This window comes from Mustelus asterias, unplaced genomic scaffold (genome assembly GCF_964213995.1).
Source record: "Mustelus asterias unplaced genomic scaffold, sMusAst1.hap1.1 HAP1_SCAFFOLD_218, whole genome shotgun sequence".
NCBI lineage: Eukaryota > Metazoa > Chordata > Chondrichthyes > Carcharhiniformes > Triakidae > Mustelus > Mustelus asterias.
This window is the reverse complement of record NW_027590203.1, coordinates 391,538-409,002: the sequence shown is the minus strand read 5'-3', so window position 1 is coordinate 409,002 and position 17,465 is coordinate 391,538. Positions and strand designations below refer to the sequence as shown.

The following is a 17,465-nucleotide window of genomic DNA, read 5'->3' as shown; positions in this document are numbered from 1 at the left end:
AAGCCTGCGCCGATCATGATGTCTGCCTAAACTAAAACCGTGTGCGCTTACAGAGTCCGTATCCTCCCATTCCCATCCTATTCATGTATTTGTCTAGTTGTCCCTTAAATGCCGCTATCGTACCTGCTCCCACCACCTCCCCGGGCAGCGCGTTCCAGACATTCACCACCCTCTGTGTAAAAAACTTGCCTCACACATCTCCTCTAAACTTCTCCCCACGCACCTTAAACCCATGTCCCTGAGTACTTGACTTTTCTACCCCAGAAAAGATCATCTGACTATCCACTCTGTCCATGCCCCTCATAATCTTGTAAACCTCTATCAGGTCACCCCTCAACCTCCGTCGTTCCAGTGAGAACAAACCGAGTTTACCCAACCTCTCCTCATAGCTAATACCCCCCAGACCAGGCAACATCCTGGTAAACCTCTTCTGTACCCTCTCCAAAGCCTCCACATCCTTCTGGCAGTGTGGCGACCAGAATTGTACACAATATTCTAATGTGAATGTTCTTTGGTATCCATTCTCGGGAATCGTGGGGTAGCACAGTAGGTTAGCACTGCTGCCTCACAGCTCCAGGGACCCGGGTTCAATTCCAGCCTCTGGTCACTGTCTGAGCGGAGTTTGCACGTTCTCCCCGTGTCTGCATCGGTTTCCTCCACGTTTTCCAGTTTCCTCCCACAGTCCAAAGATCTGCGGGTTAGGTTGATTGGCCATGCTAAATTGCTCCTTGGTGTCAGGGGGACGAGCAGGGTAAATGCTTGGGGTTGCGGGGATAGGGGCCTGGGTGGGATTGTGGTCGGTGCAGACTCGATGGGCCGAATGGTCTCCTTCTGCACTGTAGGGATTCTATGACTTAATTATCTTGTCCACCAGTTCTCAGTTCTTGTACCAAGAAATTCCCTGCACTACCTCCTCCAGCCACCGCCTGCGTGGCCGGCGACACTGCAAGATGGGACTTCCTCCTGAGTGAGGGGCAGAAGTCCAACCATAAGCCAATCACCGGGTGTAGTGTGACATCGGGGCTGCTGGAGCCGACAGGGATGTGTGATACCGGAGATGAGGGGTGTAGATTATGAGGAGAGACTGAGCAGATTGGGTTTGTACTCGTTGGAATTTAGAAGGCTGAGGGGGGATCTTATAGAGACCTATAAGATAATGAAGGGGCTGGATAGGGTAGAGGGGGAGAGATTCTTTCCACTTAGAAAGGAAACCAGAACTAGAGGGCACAGCCTCAAAATAAAGGGGGGTCAGTTTAGGACAGAGTTGAGGAGGAACTTCTTCTCTCAGAGGGTGGTGAATCTCTGGAATTCTCTGCCCACTGAAGTGGTGGAGGCTACCTCGTTGAATATGTTTAAATCATGGATAGATGGATTCCTGATCGGTTGGGGAATTAGGGGTTATAGGGATCAGGCGGGTAAGTGGAACTGATCCACTTCAGATCAGCCATCATCTTATTGAATGGCGGGGCAGGCTCGAGGGGCTAGATGGCCTACTCCTGCTCCTATTTCTTATGTTCTTATGTTCCCTGCCAACATCCTGAAAATTCAGGCTATGGGAACATGGGATTGGGTGACTGATTCCATGAAGCTTAAACTCCATAGTTATGGTTGGTCTAAAGGATTTTGTTTCCATGTTGTAATCTCCATGTAATCTTACTGAGAACAGCCAGACCACTCAATTCCTGGCCTCATTACGGCCTTGGTCCAAACAGAGACAAAAGAGTTGAATTCCCGAGGTGAGGTGAGAGTGACTGCTATGACTATCAAGGCAGCATTTGACCGAGTGTAGCCCCAAAGAGCCCCAGCAAAATTGAAGTCAAAGCAGGAGGAATACTCTCAACCAGCTAACAAATAATTTGGTTCTGGTTGTTCGGGATAAGTCAGGGTTATTCCCTCCTCTTTTTCCTGCCTGTCTTTTCCAAATGTTGCGCACTCTGCAATATTCATCTCCCAACCTTGTTCACCCAGTAACCACGTCCGTGTAATGGTGATTAACTCAAAATCTCACTATCTCTATTTGTGCTACTAGTTCACAGAACCATCATAGAATCTGTACAGTGCATTTGAGGCCATTCAGCCCAACAATACAGCACCGACAACAATTCCACTCAGGCCCTATCCCTGTAACCCCACGTAGTTCATAGAATCATAGAATCCATACAGTGCAGCAGGAGGACATTCGGCCCATCGAGTCTGCACCGACCACAATCCCACCCAGGCCCTATCCCCATGACCCCATATATTTACGCTGCTAATCCCCCTGACACTAAGGGGCAATTTAGCATAGCCAATCACCCTGACCTGTGCATCTTTCAGACTGTGGGAGGAAACCGGAGCACCCGGAGGAAACCCACACAGACACGGGGAGAACGTGCAAACTCCACACAGACAATCACCCGAGGCCAGATTTGAACCCGGGTCCCTGGCGCTGTGAGGCAGTGGTGCTAACCACTGTGCCACCCTACCGCCCAAGCACTGTGACACTGTGCTGCCCTGTTGTATTTACCCTAGTTAATCCCCCTGATACGAAAGGGAAATTTAGCATGGCCAATCCACCTGCACATCTTTGGAGTGTGGGAGGAAACCGGAGCACCCGGAGGAAACCCATGCAGACATGGGGAGAACGTGCAGGCTCCACACAGACAGTGACCCAAAGCCAGAATCGAACCCGGGTCCCTGGCATTGTGAGGCAGCGGTGCTAACCACTGTGCCACCGTGCCGCCTAGCTATCTTATTGCAGATGCTTTGCACATCCAGGCTAAGAATCTTCAATTTTACTTTTTAATACAATTCCCTGCATGGACCTTACTGACTGATGCACAATTATTGTTAAACTCTCTGTCCCTTCCTGACCCGCTCTGTCTCTGCGTACTCACGTCAGTGCACTGTTCTAGTGCCTCTCTTTAGATTTCTAAATCGCCCTTCACCCGGCCTGGAAAACATATAGATTTGGGCTGTGAAAATACCCTAGTCGCCGGAGGAAACCCACGGGGAGGACGTGCAGACTCCGCACAGACAATGACCCCGAGCCGGGAATCGAACCCCAGTCCCTGGCGCTGTGAGGCAGCAGTGCTGACCACTGTGCCACCCCTAAGAATGGACCACAATTCTGAGGGAGAATTTTAAAAATGTTCTGGCCAACATATAGATTTGGGCTGATTAGGGAGGAAATAACCATCTCCGATAAGAGAGAATAACCAATTATTTTACACACTCAATGGCATTACAATCACTGAATCCTGTACATCAACATCCTGGGGGATACCATTGACCAGAAACTGAACTAGATTACCCATATAAATACTGTTGCTATATCAGCAGGTCAGAGGCCAGGACTTCTGCAGTGAGCAACTCATCTCCTGTTTACCATCTACAAGGCACAAGTTAGGAGTTTTTTTTTATTCGTTCACGGGATGTGGGCATCGCTGGCTGGGCCAGCATTTATTGCCCATCCCTGATGGCAGTTGAGAGTCAACCACATTGCTGTGGGCCTGGAGTCACGTGTAGGCCAGACCGGGTAAGGACGGCAGATTTCCTTCCCTAAAGGGCGTTAGTGAACCAGATGGCTTTTTATGACAATCAACAATGGTTTCATGGCCATTGAGAGACTTTTAATTCCAGACTATTATCGAATTCAAATTTCAATTTGGTGGCACAGTAGGTTAGCACTGCTGCCTCACAGCGCCAGGGACCCGGGTTCGATTCCCGGCTCGGGTCACTGTCTGTGCGGAGTCTGCACGTTCTCCCCATGTCTGCGTGGGTTTCCTCTGGGTGCTCCGGTTTCTACCCACAGTCCAAAGATGTGCAGGTTAGGTGGATTGGCCATGCTAAATTGAACCGACTGTCAGGGAGATTAGTAGGGTAAAAATGTGGTATTACGGGAATAGGGCCTGGGTGGGACTGTGGTCGGTGCAGACTCGATGGGCCAAATGGCCTCCTTCTGCACAGTAGTGATTCTATGATTCTATGGATTCTATAATTCACCATCTGCCTTGGTGGGATTCGAACCCGGGTCCCCAGAGCTGGGTCTGGATTACAGGTCCAGTGACAATACCACTACACCACTGTCTCCCCCTGCCACGAGATGGAATACTCCTGACTTGGAAACACATCACTATTCATTCACTGTCACTGGGTCAAAATCTTGGAACTCCCTCCCTAACAGCACTGTGGGTGTACCTACACCACATGGACTGCAGCGGTTCAAGATGGCAGCTCACCGCCACCTTCTCAAGGGACAATTAGGGATGGGCAACAATTCTGACCTTGCCAGTGATGCCCACATCCTCTGAATGAATTTTTAAAAAATCACGGTCTCGGTTTACATTTTAAAAATTCTTCCTCAGAATTGTGGTCCATTCTTAGGGGTGGCACAGTGGTCAGCACTGCTGCCTCACAGCGCTTGGGTCATTGTCTGTGCAGAGTCTGCACGTTCTCCCCGTGTCTGCGTGGGTTTCCTCCGGGTGCTCCGGTTTCCTCCCACAGTCCGAAAGACGTGCTGGTTAGGGTGCATTGGCCGTGCTAAATTCTCCCTCAATGTGCCCGAACAGGCACCGGAGTGTGGCGACTAGGGTATTTTCACAGTAACTTCATTGCAGTGTTAATGTAAGCCTACTTGTGACACTAATAAATAAACTCTTAACTGCCCTTGAGAAGATGGTGGTGAACTATCTTCTTGAACCGTTGCTGTCCTTGCGCTGTAGCTACACCCAGAGTGCTGTAAGGATGAATGAAGACATCAGGTTAAGATGAGAGATATACAGTAAATGGTAGAATGCTCAGGAGTATCGACAGGCAGAGAGATTTGGGCGTACATGTCCACCGAAGACTGAAAGTGGCAACGCAGGCAGACAAGGTAGGCAAAAAGGTATACGGCATGCTTGCCTTCATCGGTTGGGGCGTTGAGTATAAAAATTTGCAGGTCATGCTGCAGCTTTATAGAACCTTAGTTAGGCCTCATTTAGAATATTGTGTACAATTCTGGTCGCCACACTACCAGAAGGGTGTGGATGCTTTGGAGAGGGTACAGAAGAGGTTTACCAGGATCTTGCCTGGTCTGGAGGGTATTAGCTATGAGGACAGGTTGGAGAAACTCGGTTTGTTCTCACTGGAACGACGGAGGTTGAGGGGTGACCTGATAGAGGTTTACAAGATTATGAGGGGCATGGACAGAGTGGATCGTCAGATGCTCTTTCCTAGGGTAGAAAAGCCAAGTACTCGGGGACATAGGTTTAAGGTGCGTGGGGAAAAGTTTAGAGGAGATGTGCGAGGCAAGTTTTTTACACAGAGGGTGGTGAATGTCTGGAACGCGCTGCCCGGGGAGGTGGTGGGAGCGGGTACGATAGCGGCATTTAAGGGGCAACTAGACAAATACATGAATAGGATGGGAATGGGAGGATACGGACTCTGTAAGTGCATACGGTTTTAGTTTAGGCAGCATCATGATCGGCGCAGGCTTGGAGGGCCGAAGGGCCTGTTCCTGTGCTGTACTGTTCTTTGTTCTTCATATCAAACCATAACAAAGCCGTGGACCACAAAATGGCAAAACTAAACCATCAGTAACACTGTAGCTTGTGCCGCGCACACAGTTTGGTTTTGCTTATTTTTGAGTAGCAGCGTATTTGAGAGTGTGGGTGACATTGATGAAATCGGCAAGTCTTCCTGTTGTGGTTTTGGATGTGCCTCCGACACTGCTTTTCAAACACTCACATCCATCTGTCGCAGAGAGAGATGTCAGTGCCTCTGAGTCATTGTGAGACTGTGGCTGTATCTGGGAGTCCAGATAAAGTGACTACAAGGATATCTGGTTATCAGAGCCTGAGATAAGATTTACGATAATAACCTCACTCTGGTGGGATGACTTTTTCTTTTGAGATGTCGGGCGGAATTCTCCCAAAGAATTTCCAAGTGTTGGTGAACCGGTGAGGTTCCCACTAGGTGGTTTCATAGAATCAGAGATGAATCCCTACAGTGCAGAAGGAGGCCATTCAGCCCATCGAGTCTGCACCGACCACATTCCCACCCAGGCCCCATCCCCATAACCCCATGCATTTACCCTAGCTAGTCCCCCTGACACTAAGAGGCAATTTAGCATGGCCAATCCACCTAACCCGCACATCTTTGGAGTGTGGGAGGAAACCGGAGCACCCGGAGGAAACCCACGCAGAATCGGGGAGAATGTGCAAACTCCACACAGACAGTGACCCGAGCTGGGAATCGAACCCACATCACTGGCGTTGTGAGGCTAACCACTGTGCCACCGTGCTGCCCTGGTGCGATTCAGTTCACAATTCACCCACACTTAGAGAACTCTACACACACCCCCCTCTCGCAGGCTAAAACCCACCACCATTCACTGCCATCAGGCCCCCACCACACCCTCTCCCATTTGTTGGCATCAGGCACCTCCCACCCACAAGTGAGCGACACCCCACTGAGGGGTCACCCTTTCATGCTCCGCACTCCTTTCAGCCATCCCCCAAATCCGCCTACTCCCACCCCCTTTTCGGGCGCCTTCCTATGTTACCTGCCTTTCAGGACCCCTCACCTGGCACTGCCAACCTGCACCCTGGCAGTGTCAGGGCACTACCCAGCACATAGTCATTTCCCCAACCACCCGGTGGCTTTAATGGCTTCTGAGCCCCTCCCCCAGCCGGGCGTGGCCATCAGGACAGGTCTCTGTTTGTGGAGATCAGTAACGATTCACACTGGGTTCCCTCTGCGCCCGAGGGTTAGAGAATTGTAGGGACCAATAGAATCTGGCTCCAAACCAACAGAGCTTATTTAAACTAATATTGACGTGTGCTAACCTGGTTTGCACCCACGCGGGACGCGAACCGGATTACGTTGGGGCGCGGGGAACGGGAGGATGTCAAAAGGTGCTATGGCACCTCCCCCACCATTCTCCCCCCTAGTGGGATTGGTGCATGAGAGGGCGGGGCTGGAGAACCACACCCATCGTGTGATCTCCTGGACAGTTCTGGTGAGGGGTTTCCATGGCAGGCACAGGGTGAGGGAGCTACAATTGATCTTTAGTGCCTTTCAGTCCAAATGGGGAAAGTAGGACAGTGGGTGGAATTTAATCCAGGCCCTCGCGACAGCTGTGCCCATTTAATGGCGGGAGAATCTGCGCGCCGGTCTCCTGGGGGTGGGAAAACCTTCAATGAGGTTGGAGGTGGGAATGGGTCGATGCGGGAATCTGGGTCTGCTTGTGGCAGGATTTCGGTTAGGCTCATTAATGAGGTGCCTGACACCAACTATACTTGAGCCCGCTGAAGTTAAGGGGTTATCTGGGAGTCACATGGATTTCCCATGTCTCCTAGAGGCCACCTCGAAAATCCTATTGGGTTTCCCAACAGCCTAGCAGGGGCTCCCTCATTGTTGGGCACTCTGTGCCCAATCAGGGAACCTGGCATTGGGAGGGGAAGGGGTGCGGAAAGCCAGTGCCCTTCTATTCCCCTTGACACCCCTCCCGCCATACAAGCCCCTCCACACCCCCCACCCAACAACCCCCATCACTCACCAGAGTCCAGCGATGATCCCTGGTGAAGTCAAGTCGTTGGCTCTCAACCCTCCCAGTGACACTCAGTGGGGGTCTGGAACCCCGGCGGATTACCAGCCCTCCCGCCCTGTGGACACGTGTGCCCGGCTGAAATCACCGGGAGCCGCGTAACATTTACCCTGTTCTCTGTCTTGTCCTCAGGGGACTCTCTACTACGTGCGTGTTTCAGCTTACAACGCGAAAGGCTGGGGACCACCCAAGGTATCGACCCCTCCCTGTGCTCACCCATCCAGTAAGTATTGCGATTATTGTCCAATTCGGCTCAGCAAGGGAGGTTTTGCATTTACATATCGCCTTTCACGACTTCAAGAAGTCCCAAAACGCTTTACAAGTCAATGAAATGTTGTGACATAGGAAATGCACTCAACTTGTGCACAGCAAGCTCCCACACACAATGTGGCGATGACCAGATAACATTTCATGTGTTTGATTCCAGAATCAGCGCTGGCCAGGTTATCGGGGAATGACTCCCCCCAAACTCCTTCGCGAAATAGTTTCAAGAAATATTCCGTTTCCACCCCAGGGGGCCTCAGTTTCTTACCCGAAAGTTGACGCCTCTGACCGTGTGGCACCCCCTCAGTACCACACTGGGGTTTTCGATCTAGATATTTGTGCCCAAGTGCCTGGTGTGGGTCTCCAACCCACAACATTCTGACTCAGAGGTTGGGGAGTGAGACTCACCAAGCAGCACAATTCACTCAGTGTCAGTATTCTGAGTACGGGGGGGTATTTTCGTGGTTAAAGTAATGGGGGTAGGAATTAATTTTGGTGGGCAGCAGGAGGTATCGGCTCAGCTTCCTGTCAGTAGGTAGCAGTACCAGCTGGGGTATTCGGGGTGGGTGGGGTTTCAGAGGTTTACCACCCGCTTTACTCTGCCATCTTGACAAATTTCTACCCTACTGCATCTTTATTGTGAAATTATTTTTTTTGTCTTTAATTCCCCCGCCCTGCAGGTGATTCAGGTAAAGTCAAGGAGCCGGATCTTACCCAGGGACAAGCTGTGGGTGCCATTCCCGGCAGCCACCCAGCTGCTCCCCACGGGCCCAATTGAAGGCCTTAAATGGCCACGTAAAGGCCTCATCCTCCCACAGCAGAGATTTGACCAGAATCGGGGGAGGCTCACGCCAAGCGTGCAGCTGTACAAACTGCTCGGGCTGAAGGCAGGTCAAGATTGGATGGGATAGGGAACCACCTCAATGGCCCTACACCCCAACCCCACCATGGTTTCCCAACTTGGGTTCCCCCTCCTTCCTCTGCCCTGTTTATCAGTGCCCCCCGACCGCAGCCCCTCACCTCCAGCCCCACTTCCCAGGGCCCAGAGTAATCCAGAACTGACTTTAAAGTCCAGCTCCTTTGCTGGTACGTAGCTTCTTCAGGACTCCCTCCAGTCCCGTAGAACTATAGAATCCGCTCAGTGCAAAAGGAGGCCATTTGGCCCATCAGGTCTGCACCAACTCTCCGAAAAAGCATTCCACCCACCCTGCCCTGTCCCCGTAACCCCGTGCATTTACCATGGCCAATCCACCTAACCTATGCATCTCTGGAATGTGGGTTGAAACCGGAGCACCCGGAGGAAACCCTCGCAGACATGGGGAGAACGTGCAAACTCCACACAGTCACCCAAGGCCAGAATCGGACCCGGGTCTCTAGCGCTGAGAGGCAGCCGTGCTAACCACTGTGCGCAGTGACCACGGCGGCTCTCGGAGGCCGGACTTCCTCCTCAGATTGTGTGGGGGGAGGGGGGGGTAGAAAGCCCACCTCAATCCCAGTAACAGTCTACAGCAAAGCTTGTATTCTAAAAGCTGAGAGTTCTCCGGAGATGTATGGATGTTTGATTGTGTCCTCTGGTCCTCGTGCAGGTTGGAAGGAGTGCAGTGATGTTAAGCTGAGGCAGAAGGATCAAAGCCATGCAGTGCAGCAGATTCTGGACCAGGTCAAGGCTCCCCGGCACCGCAGCTTCTTCTTGGGTCAGTGCAGAGAATTGAAACTTCCTCATTGCCCATGGCCGACCCTCCCCCTGCCAAACCCAACATCTCATCAGCTGGGTCAGACCAGCAGGCCCAGACGTCAGTTAGCTGAATGCATTGATACTTTGGTACAAAATAAAACCTTTGCACAGCAGCAGATCAACAGGTATGGACAGTTAGACTTCACGGGGCAGTTTGTCCCTACTGAAGACTTTCCCCGGGGAGTTTATTGGGGAACTACACTGCCCCCTGTGGCTGTGGCAAGTGTGATCTCCGGCCTGAACTGAACTAGTCGATTATCAGCCAAGCTCAAAGTTGTCCCCAGCACGAAAACATTTCCGTTGAGGACAGTTCATTGCTGACCCGCACATCTGATTGGTCTATGGACACTCAAGCCTGCTTTACAATTCTTTATTCTTTTAAAAGATTATTTATGAGGCACAAGTAGGCTTAGAACATAGAAGTCGAACATAGAATCATACAGTGCAGAAGGGGGCCATTTAGAACATAGAACATAGAACATTACAGCGCAGTACAGGCCCTTCGGCCCTCGATGTTGCGCCGACCAGTGAAACCAATCTAAAGCCCCTCTAAGCTACACTATTCCAATATCATCCATATGTTTATCCAATAACCATTTGAATGCTCTTAATGTTGACGAGTCCACTACTGCTGCAGGCAGGGCATTCCACGCCCTTACTACTCTCTGAGTAAAGAACCTACTTCTAACATCAGTCCTATATCTATCACCCCTCAATTTAAAGCTATGTCCCCTCGTGCAAGCCATCACCATCCGAGGAAAAAGGCTCTCACTATCCACCCTATCTAATCCTCTGATCATCTTGTATGCCTCTGTTAAGTCACTTCTTAACCTTCTTCTCTCTAAAGAAAACAACCTCAAGTCCCTCAGCCTTTCCTCATACGATCTTCCCACCATACCAGGCAACATCCTGGTAAATCTCCTCTGCACCCTTTCCAACGCTTCCACATCTTTCCTATAATACGGCGACCAGAACTGTATGCAATACTCCAAGTGCGGCCGCACCAGAGTTTTGTACAGTTGCAGCATGACCTCCTGGCTCCGAAACTCAGTCCCTCTACCAATAAAAGCTAACACACCGTACGCCTTCTTAACAACCCTATCAACCTGGGTGCCAACTTTCAGGGATCTATGCACATGGACACCCAGATCCCTCTGTTCATCCACACTACCAAGTATCTTACCATTAGCCCAGTACTCTGTATTCCTGTTACTCCTTCCAAAGTGAATCACCTATTTGGCCTATCGAGTCTGCACCGACCACAATCCCACCCAGGCCCTATCCCCATAACCCCATGCATTTACCCTAGCTAGTCCCCCTGACACTAAGGGGCAATTTAGCGCGGCCAATCCACCTAACCTGTACATCTTTGGACTGTGGGAGGAAACCGGAGCACCCGGAAGAAACCCACGCAGACACGGGGAGAACGTGCAGACTCCACACAGACAGTGACCCAAGCCGGGAATCAAACCCGGGTCCCTGGCGCTGTGAGGCAGCAGTGCTAACCACTGTGTCACCCTAGAACCAAAGGGAAGGTCTGGGGTAGGGTAGGGATTAAATAAGGTGTCGTGGAACCAGAGGCACAGTAGTGGGTCACAGCAAAGAAACACAGCATTGGTCCAGAGTGAGTGTTAATGGCAGAATAACGAGGGAACGTGCTACCTGCTCCTTTTTGAGAGAATATGGTCTGTCGCGGGCCACGTTTAGCTGTGCGCTGGCAAGAAATCCCGTGTTAAACTACCATGCAATCTCTTCCAGAAACATGCACAGTTCACACGCCCAGTAAGAAGCTCTCGGTCTCTCGCAGCCTCAAGTACCTCTTCCAAAACACAAGCAAGTTTGTCAAGACGCTGCAGAGGTGAGTGCGGCCGCTGTTCCCACCTTCACCCACAACGCCTACTCACTTTTCACTGGTTTCCATTGGGCGAATGATCAGGAAGCAAGGCGAGGAATTGGATGAATGGGATGAGGAGTTTGGGGGGAGGTGGAGGCAGAGGGGGAGGAGTGGGGGGGGGGGGTTTGAGCCTTCTGGAAAATACTCATGGTGAGACAGGTCAGACTTGGTCAATTCTAAAAGTAAAGCAATCAATCAGGACTACACGGACATTTTCCTCCCGCAGAAAGTATCACTAATCCCATTCCTTGGGTTTTTATATCTGTGAGAAGTGGATTGGGATTTGCCAGAGCCCATTTCACAGAGTGAATAAGGACAGTGGTCAGCACTGCTGCCTCACAGCGCCAGGGACCTGGGTTCGATTCCCGGTTGGGTCACTGTTTGCATGTTCTCCCCATGTCTGCGTGGGTTTCCTCCGGGTGCTCCGGTTTCCTCCCACAGTCCGAGGAGTGTGCTGGTTAGGTGGCTTGGCCATGCTAAAATTGCCCCTTAGTGTCAGGGGGACTAGCTAGGGTAAATACATGGTATTATGGGGGTAGGGCTTGGGTGGGATTGTGGTTGGTGCAGGCTCGATGGGCCGAGTGGCCTCCTTCTGTACTGTAGGGATTCTACGATTCTATGATGATGGGGTCTTTCATCCTATTGGTCTGGGATGGATTGAAAATCAAGTCCCAGAGATAAGTGTGGCAATCTTAACCTAAACTGACGAGATCGGGTGCAATGATAGAAATATTGCGGAGACTGGAATCTGAAACAGGAACAGAGGTCACTGGAAAATCTCAGCAGGTCTGGCAGCATCTGTAAGGAGAGAAAGCAGAGTTAATACTTCCAATCCTTTGACTCTTCGTCAGAACTGAAGAGAGGGAGATTATAATAAGACCATAAGGAATAGGAGCGGAATTAGGCCATTCAGCCCATCGAGTCTGCCCCGCCATGGCTGATAAGTTTCATGACCCCATTCTCCCACCTTTTCCCCGTAACCTTTGATCCCCTTGCCAATCAAGAACCTAGCTATCCCTGTCTTGAATGTGTTAGATTCAAGATGTAGCAACTTTGCGAATAAGAGACAGACGGCCTGGCGTGGGGTCAGGGGGGAAGGGTTTGCAATGAGGCAATACACGGATGGGATAGTTACAAAAGGGGCTTTAAGATGGAGAAGGAAGGTCACAATCTAAAACTGCCAAACTCAATGTTGAGACCCCCTCCTTTGGGCTGGAGGGTGAGATTGCTGCCCCTCCAGCTTCACCGGACGCTGCTTTCCTCTCCCTCGCTGGAGAGGAATATTCGGTCAGACTGTCAGACTGAGCTCCCCACGGGCTTCCCGCTGGATGAATTCGATTAAAATCCCCCCTTAGTGCACCATCATTGAGTACATTCGAGTTGGGGGTTGACTGATTTTGGGACGTTAAGGGAATCAAGGGTTATGGGGATTGGGTGGGAAAGTGCATTTGGGGTCCAAGGTCAGTCATGATCATAGTAAAGAGATAAGCAGGTTTGAGGGGCCGAATGGCCAACTCCTGCTTCTGTTTCATATGTTCTAAAGACGTCCTGAGGAAGAAAAGTTTGGGATATTCCGGTTTTGGGGTGAGCATGGCTGGAAAATCCCGCCCGTTATATGAATTTGACCCCCTATCCCTGTGCCACCTCCATTGTAAACCACCTCAACACTACCTCAGCAACTTCGACCCTTTACTTTCTTTACGGATTACGATGGGGATTTTCAGCTTGTTACCTGCTGCAGATCAGCTGCCCGTTATAGAAACCCAACAATGTTCTTTCCATTGCTGTCCGTCAGAGAGTAAATGGAACGGTTTCTAGAACAGACTTACACTGAGTAGCCAGCAGAAAATCTGCCCGTGTCCTAGGGACTGACCCTTCAGTCTGTGTTCCCGAGCTACTCACTGGATCATCTCACCATCCACTGACTCTGTCTACACTTTCCGCTGCCTCGGGAAAAGCAGCCAGCATAATTAAGGACCCCACGCACCCCAGACATTCTCTCTTCCGCCTTCTTCCGTCGGGAAAAAGATACAAAAGTCTGAGGTCATGTACCAACCGACTCAAGAACAGCTTCTTCCCTGCTGCTGTTAGACTTTTGAATGGACCTACCTCGCATTAAGTTGATCTTTCTCTACACCCTAGCTATGACTGTAACACTACATTCTGCACTCTCTCCTTTCCTTCTCTATGAACGGTATGCTTTGTCTGTAGAGCGCGCAAGAAACAATACTTTTCACTCTATACTAATACACGCGACAATAATAAATCAAATCAAAAATCAAATTGGGGGTGAGGTTGAAGATCATGGACCTACCTGAGTAAAGTGTGGTCAGGAATGGGGACCTTGCCCAATATTCAGCTTCTGTTAAATCAGGCACTCCCCTGGCATCTGGTCAACAAAGAGAATGTAAATTTCAAATGGCGTCCAGTGGCCCTCGATCGGGGTGACGGGGGGTCGAATTGAGAGGCAGGCGGGGGAGAGAGTGGGTAAGACAATCAGGGGGTGAGCAAGTGGGAGAAAGAGGGGAAACAAAGGGAGGGGGGGCAACTGGGAGGGGGGGTGTGTGAGTAGCGGCGGCAGGGGGGCAATGAAGAGGAAATGGGGATGGAGAGAGAGGGGACAGTCGCAGCCGGGAGAAATCAAGGGAGAGCGTATTATTGTGTGCAGTTCTGGTCACCTCCCTACAAGAAGGATGTGGAAGCGCTGGAAAGAGTGCAGAGGAGATTTACCAGGATGCTGCCTGGTTTGGAGGGTAGGTCTTATGAGGAAAGGTTGAGGGAGCTAGGGCTGTTCTCTCTGGAGCGGAGGAGGCTGAGGGGAGATTTAATAGAGGTTTATAAAATGATGAAGGGGATAGATAGAGTGAACGTTCAAAGACTACTTCCTCGGGTGGATGGAGCTATTATAAGTTAACTATAGGGTTCATGGTGGGAGATACAGGAAGGATGTCCGAGGTAGGTTCTTTATGCAGAGAGTGGTTGGGGTGTGGAATGGACTGCCTGCAGTGATAGTGGAGTCAGACACTTTAGGAACATTTAGGCGGTTATTGGATAGGCACATGGAGCACACCAGGATGATAGGGAGTGGGATAGCTTGATCTTGGTTTCAGATAAAGCTCGGCACAACACCGTGGGCCGAAGGGCCTGTTCTGTGCTGTACTGTTCTATGTTCTAGAAACCAGCGATAGAGGGAAGGGAGAAATGAGGGAGGAAGAGGAGAATTGGGAGGAAGCTATCAGGGGGTCGTGACTGCTGTAAACCTGGGAGGGACACTCCTATCTTTCTGCTTCTCCCAGTTTTATATCCGGATTAGTATTACTTTTCCGCTGAGGCCTTCTGTTCCTTTCAAACTTAACACAACACAATTTTTGGAAGGGGACACAGATGGGTGGCACGGTGGCGCAGTGGTTAGCATCGCTGCCTCACAGCGCCAGGGACCCGGGTTCGATTCCCGGCTTGGGTCACTATCTGTGCGGAGTCTGCACGTTCTCCCCGTGTCTGCGTGGGTTTTTCTCCCACAGTCCAAAGATGTGCTGGTTAGGCTAACTTGCCAGGGGGACGAGCTAGGGTAAATGCATGGGGTCATGGGGATAGGGCCTAGGCGGGATTGTGGTTGGTGCAGACTCGATAGGCCAAATAGGTGATTCACTTTGGAAGGAGTAACAGGAATACAGAGTACTGGGCTAATGGTAAGATACTTGATAGTGTGGACTCGGTGGGCCAAATTGTAGGGATTCTAAAAAGCAGAACAAAAGGCTTGACATCAGCTTCAATGGTAAATCCTCAAATGCATCGCGGACACAGCTGCTTCAATACGCATTTTACACTCCTAATTCTGAGTTTTTAACCCAGTTTGTAAATCTCAGGACTGCCTGTGTTTGCTGTGGGTGGTTCCCTGGCTCTGAGGTGGCATGGTGAGTTTGTGTGCCAGTGCCAGTCTGTAACGCCTTGTCCTTGTCTGTTTAGGGGCGTGTATTTGGCTGCCATTTTCTTCTATAAGGAGAACATCCTGGTCACAAGCGAGGATCAAATCCCGATCGTTGAGATCGACAGCTCCTGTTCCGGCTCCGACATGCAGGAATTCCTCTGGTTCTCGAAGGTATGAACTGGCTCTCACTGAGAGCTAAAGACAGGATCTGGTCCTCTGTCAGTGAGCGCCATGCCCCACAGGCCTGGAGGACCTTTCCCAACGCCTCTGACAAACTGCTCCATTGGAAATGGGCTGAATACGTTTGTCATTTGTTCTTTTTCAAGCTTATTTATTAGTCACAAGTGAAGCTTACAGTAACGCTGCGATGAAGTTACTGTGAAACTCCCCTAGTCGCCACACTCTGGCGCCTGTTCAGGTCACCCTAACCAGCACGTCTTTCAGACTGTGGGAGGAAACCGGAGCACCCGGAGGAAACCCACGCAGACACAAGGAGAACGTGCAGACTCCACACAGACAGTGACCCAAGCCGGGAATCGAACCCGAAACCCTGGTGCTGTGAGGCAGCAGTGCTAACCACTGTGCCACCTTGGGATGTGGGTATTGCTGGCAAGGCCAACATTTTAGCCCATCCCTTGAGGGCTGTTAAGAGTCTGGAGTCGCATGTAGGCCAGGCCCGGTAAGGAGGGCAGATTTCCTCCCCGAAAGGACATTAGTGAACCAGATGGGTTTTTACAACTATCAATGAATGATCATTACTGAGATATATTCAATTCCAGATTTTTCTTAAATGAATTGTATTTAAATGGAGATAAGATTCGAACCCATATCATCAAAGCATTAGCTTGGTCTTCTGGATGACTGAATTAGTAAGAAGTTTAACAACACCAGGTTAAAGTCCAACAGGTTTATTTGGTAGCAAAAGCCACACGTGGCTTTTGCTACCAAATAAACCTGTTGGACTTTAACCTGGTGTTGTTAAACTTCTTACTGTGTTTACCCCAGTCCAACGCCGGCATCTCCACATCATCAAAAATAGGGACATGATGTCTGACTAAGAGACTAGGGTGACCAGAACTGTACACAGTATTCCAAGTGTGGCCTTACCAATGTCTTGTACAACTTCAACAAGACGTCCCAACTCCTGTATTCAATGTTCTGACCAATGAAACCAAGCATGCCGAATGCCTTCTTCACCACCCTGCCCACCTGTGACTCCACTTTCAAGGAGCTATGAACCTGTACCCCTACATAGAAGAAATCATAGAAATCATAGAAACCCTACAGTACAGAAAGAGGCCATTCGGCCCATCGAGTCTGCACCGACCACAATCCCACCCAGGCCCTACTCCCATATCCCTACATATTTACCCACTAATCCCTCTAATCTACGCATCCCAGGACACTAAGGGGCAATTTTAGCATGGCCAATCAACCTAACCCGCACATCTTTGGACTGTGGGAGGAAACCGGAACACCCGGAGGAGAATACATGTATTGGGATATAGTGAAAAGTATCCTTTCTTGCGTGCTATACAAAGCATACTGTTCATAGAGTACATAGGGGAGAAGGAAAGCAGAGGGTGTAGAATAGAACAAGAGTAAAAGATGGAATTAGAGGATATGCTGGGGACAGCTCGCAAGAGCTAATGTCCTTTAGGGAAGGAAATCTGCCGTCCTTACCCGGTCTGGCCAAATGTGGCTCCAGAGCAATGTGGTTGACTCTCAACTGCCCTCCAAGGGCAACTGGGGATGGGTAATAAATTCTGGCCCAGCCAGCGACGCCCATGTCCCACGAATGAATAAGAAGAGGTTGCCTCGCTCCAGCGCCATCTTTTTTTAATGGAGTTGGTGGCCGGGGAATTGGGACTGAAGATTGCTGCTGTGTTCTTTATTTAACTGGAAGATTTGTGTTGTGGTCACTCCCCAGCTCTCCTGTATGTGGAAGGACACCCAGTGGCTTCAGCAGGGAATGAACTCTGCGCTCTCCTCTTCCTCCTCCGTTCTGCAGACCAGGCAGAAGATGTTACTCGCAGTGTCCCAACTCCAGGTATGAAGCTGTTTATTGAGTTGA

The 17,465-nt window shown here is 50.4% G+C and overlaps 1 protein-coding gene across 1 annotated transcript in view; it reads left to right on the top strand.

Moving 5' to 3' along the window:
• LOC144485766 (ankyrin repeat and fibronectin type-III domain-containing protein 1-like) overlaps positions 1 to 17,465 on the top strand; it is a 173,779-nt gene that overhangs the window by 103,975 nt on the left and 52,339 nt on the right. Inside the window, exons 8-12 of the mRNA XM_078203853.1 lie at positions 7,703 to 7,793; positions 9,421 to 9,528; positions 11,328 to 11,427; positions 15,430 to 15,562; positions 17,322 to 17,441. Of these exons, the coding sequence (XP_078059979.1) occupies positions 7,703 to 7,793; positions 9,421 to 9,528; positions 11,328 to 11,427; positions 15,430 to 15,562; positions 17,322 to 17,441 (552 nt within the window). The remainder of the gene's footprint in view (positions 1 to 7,702; positions 7,794 to 9,420; positions 9,529 to 11,327; positions 11,428 to 15,429; positions 15,563 to 17,321; positions 17,442 to 17,465) is intronic.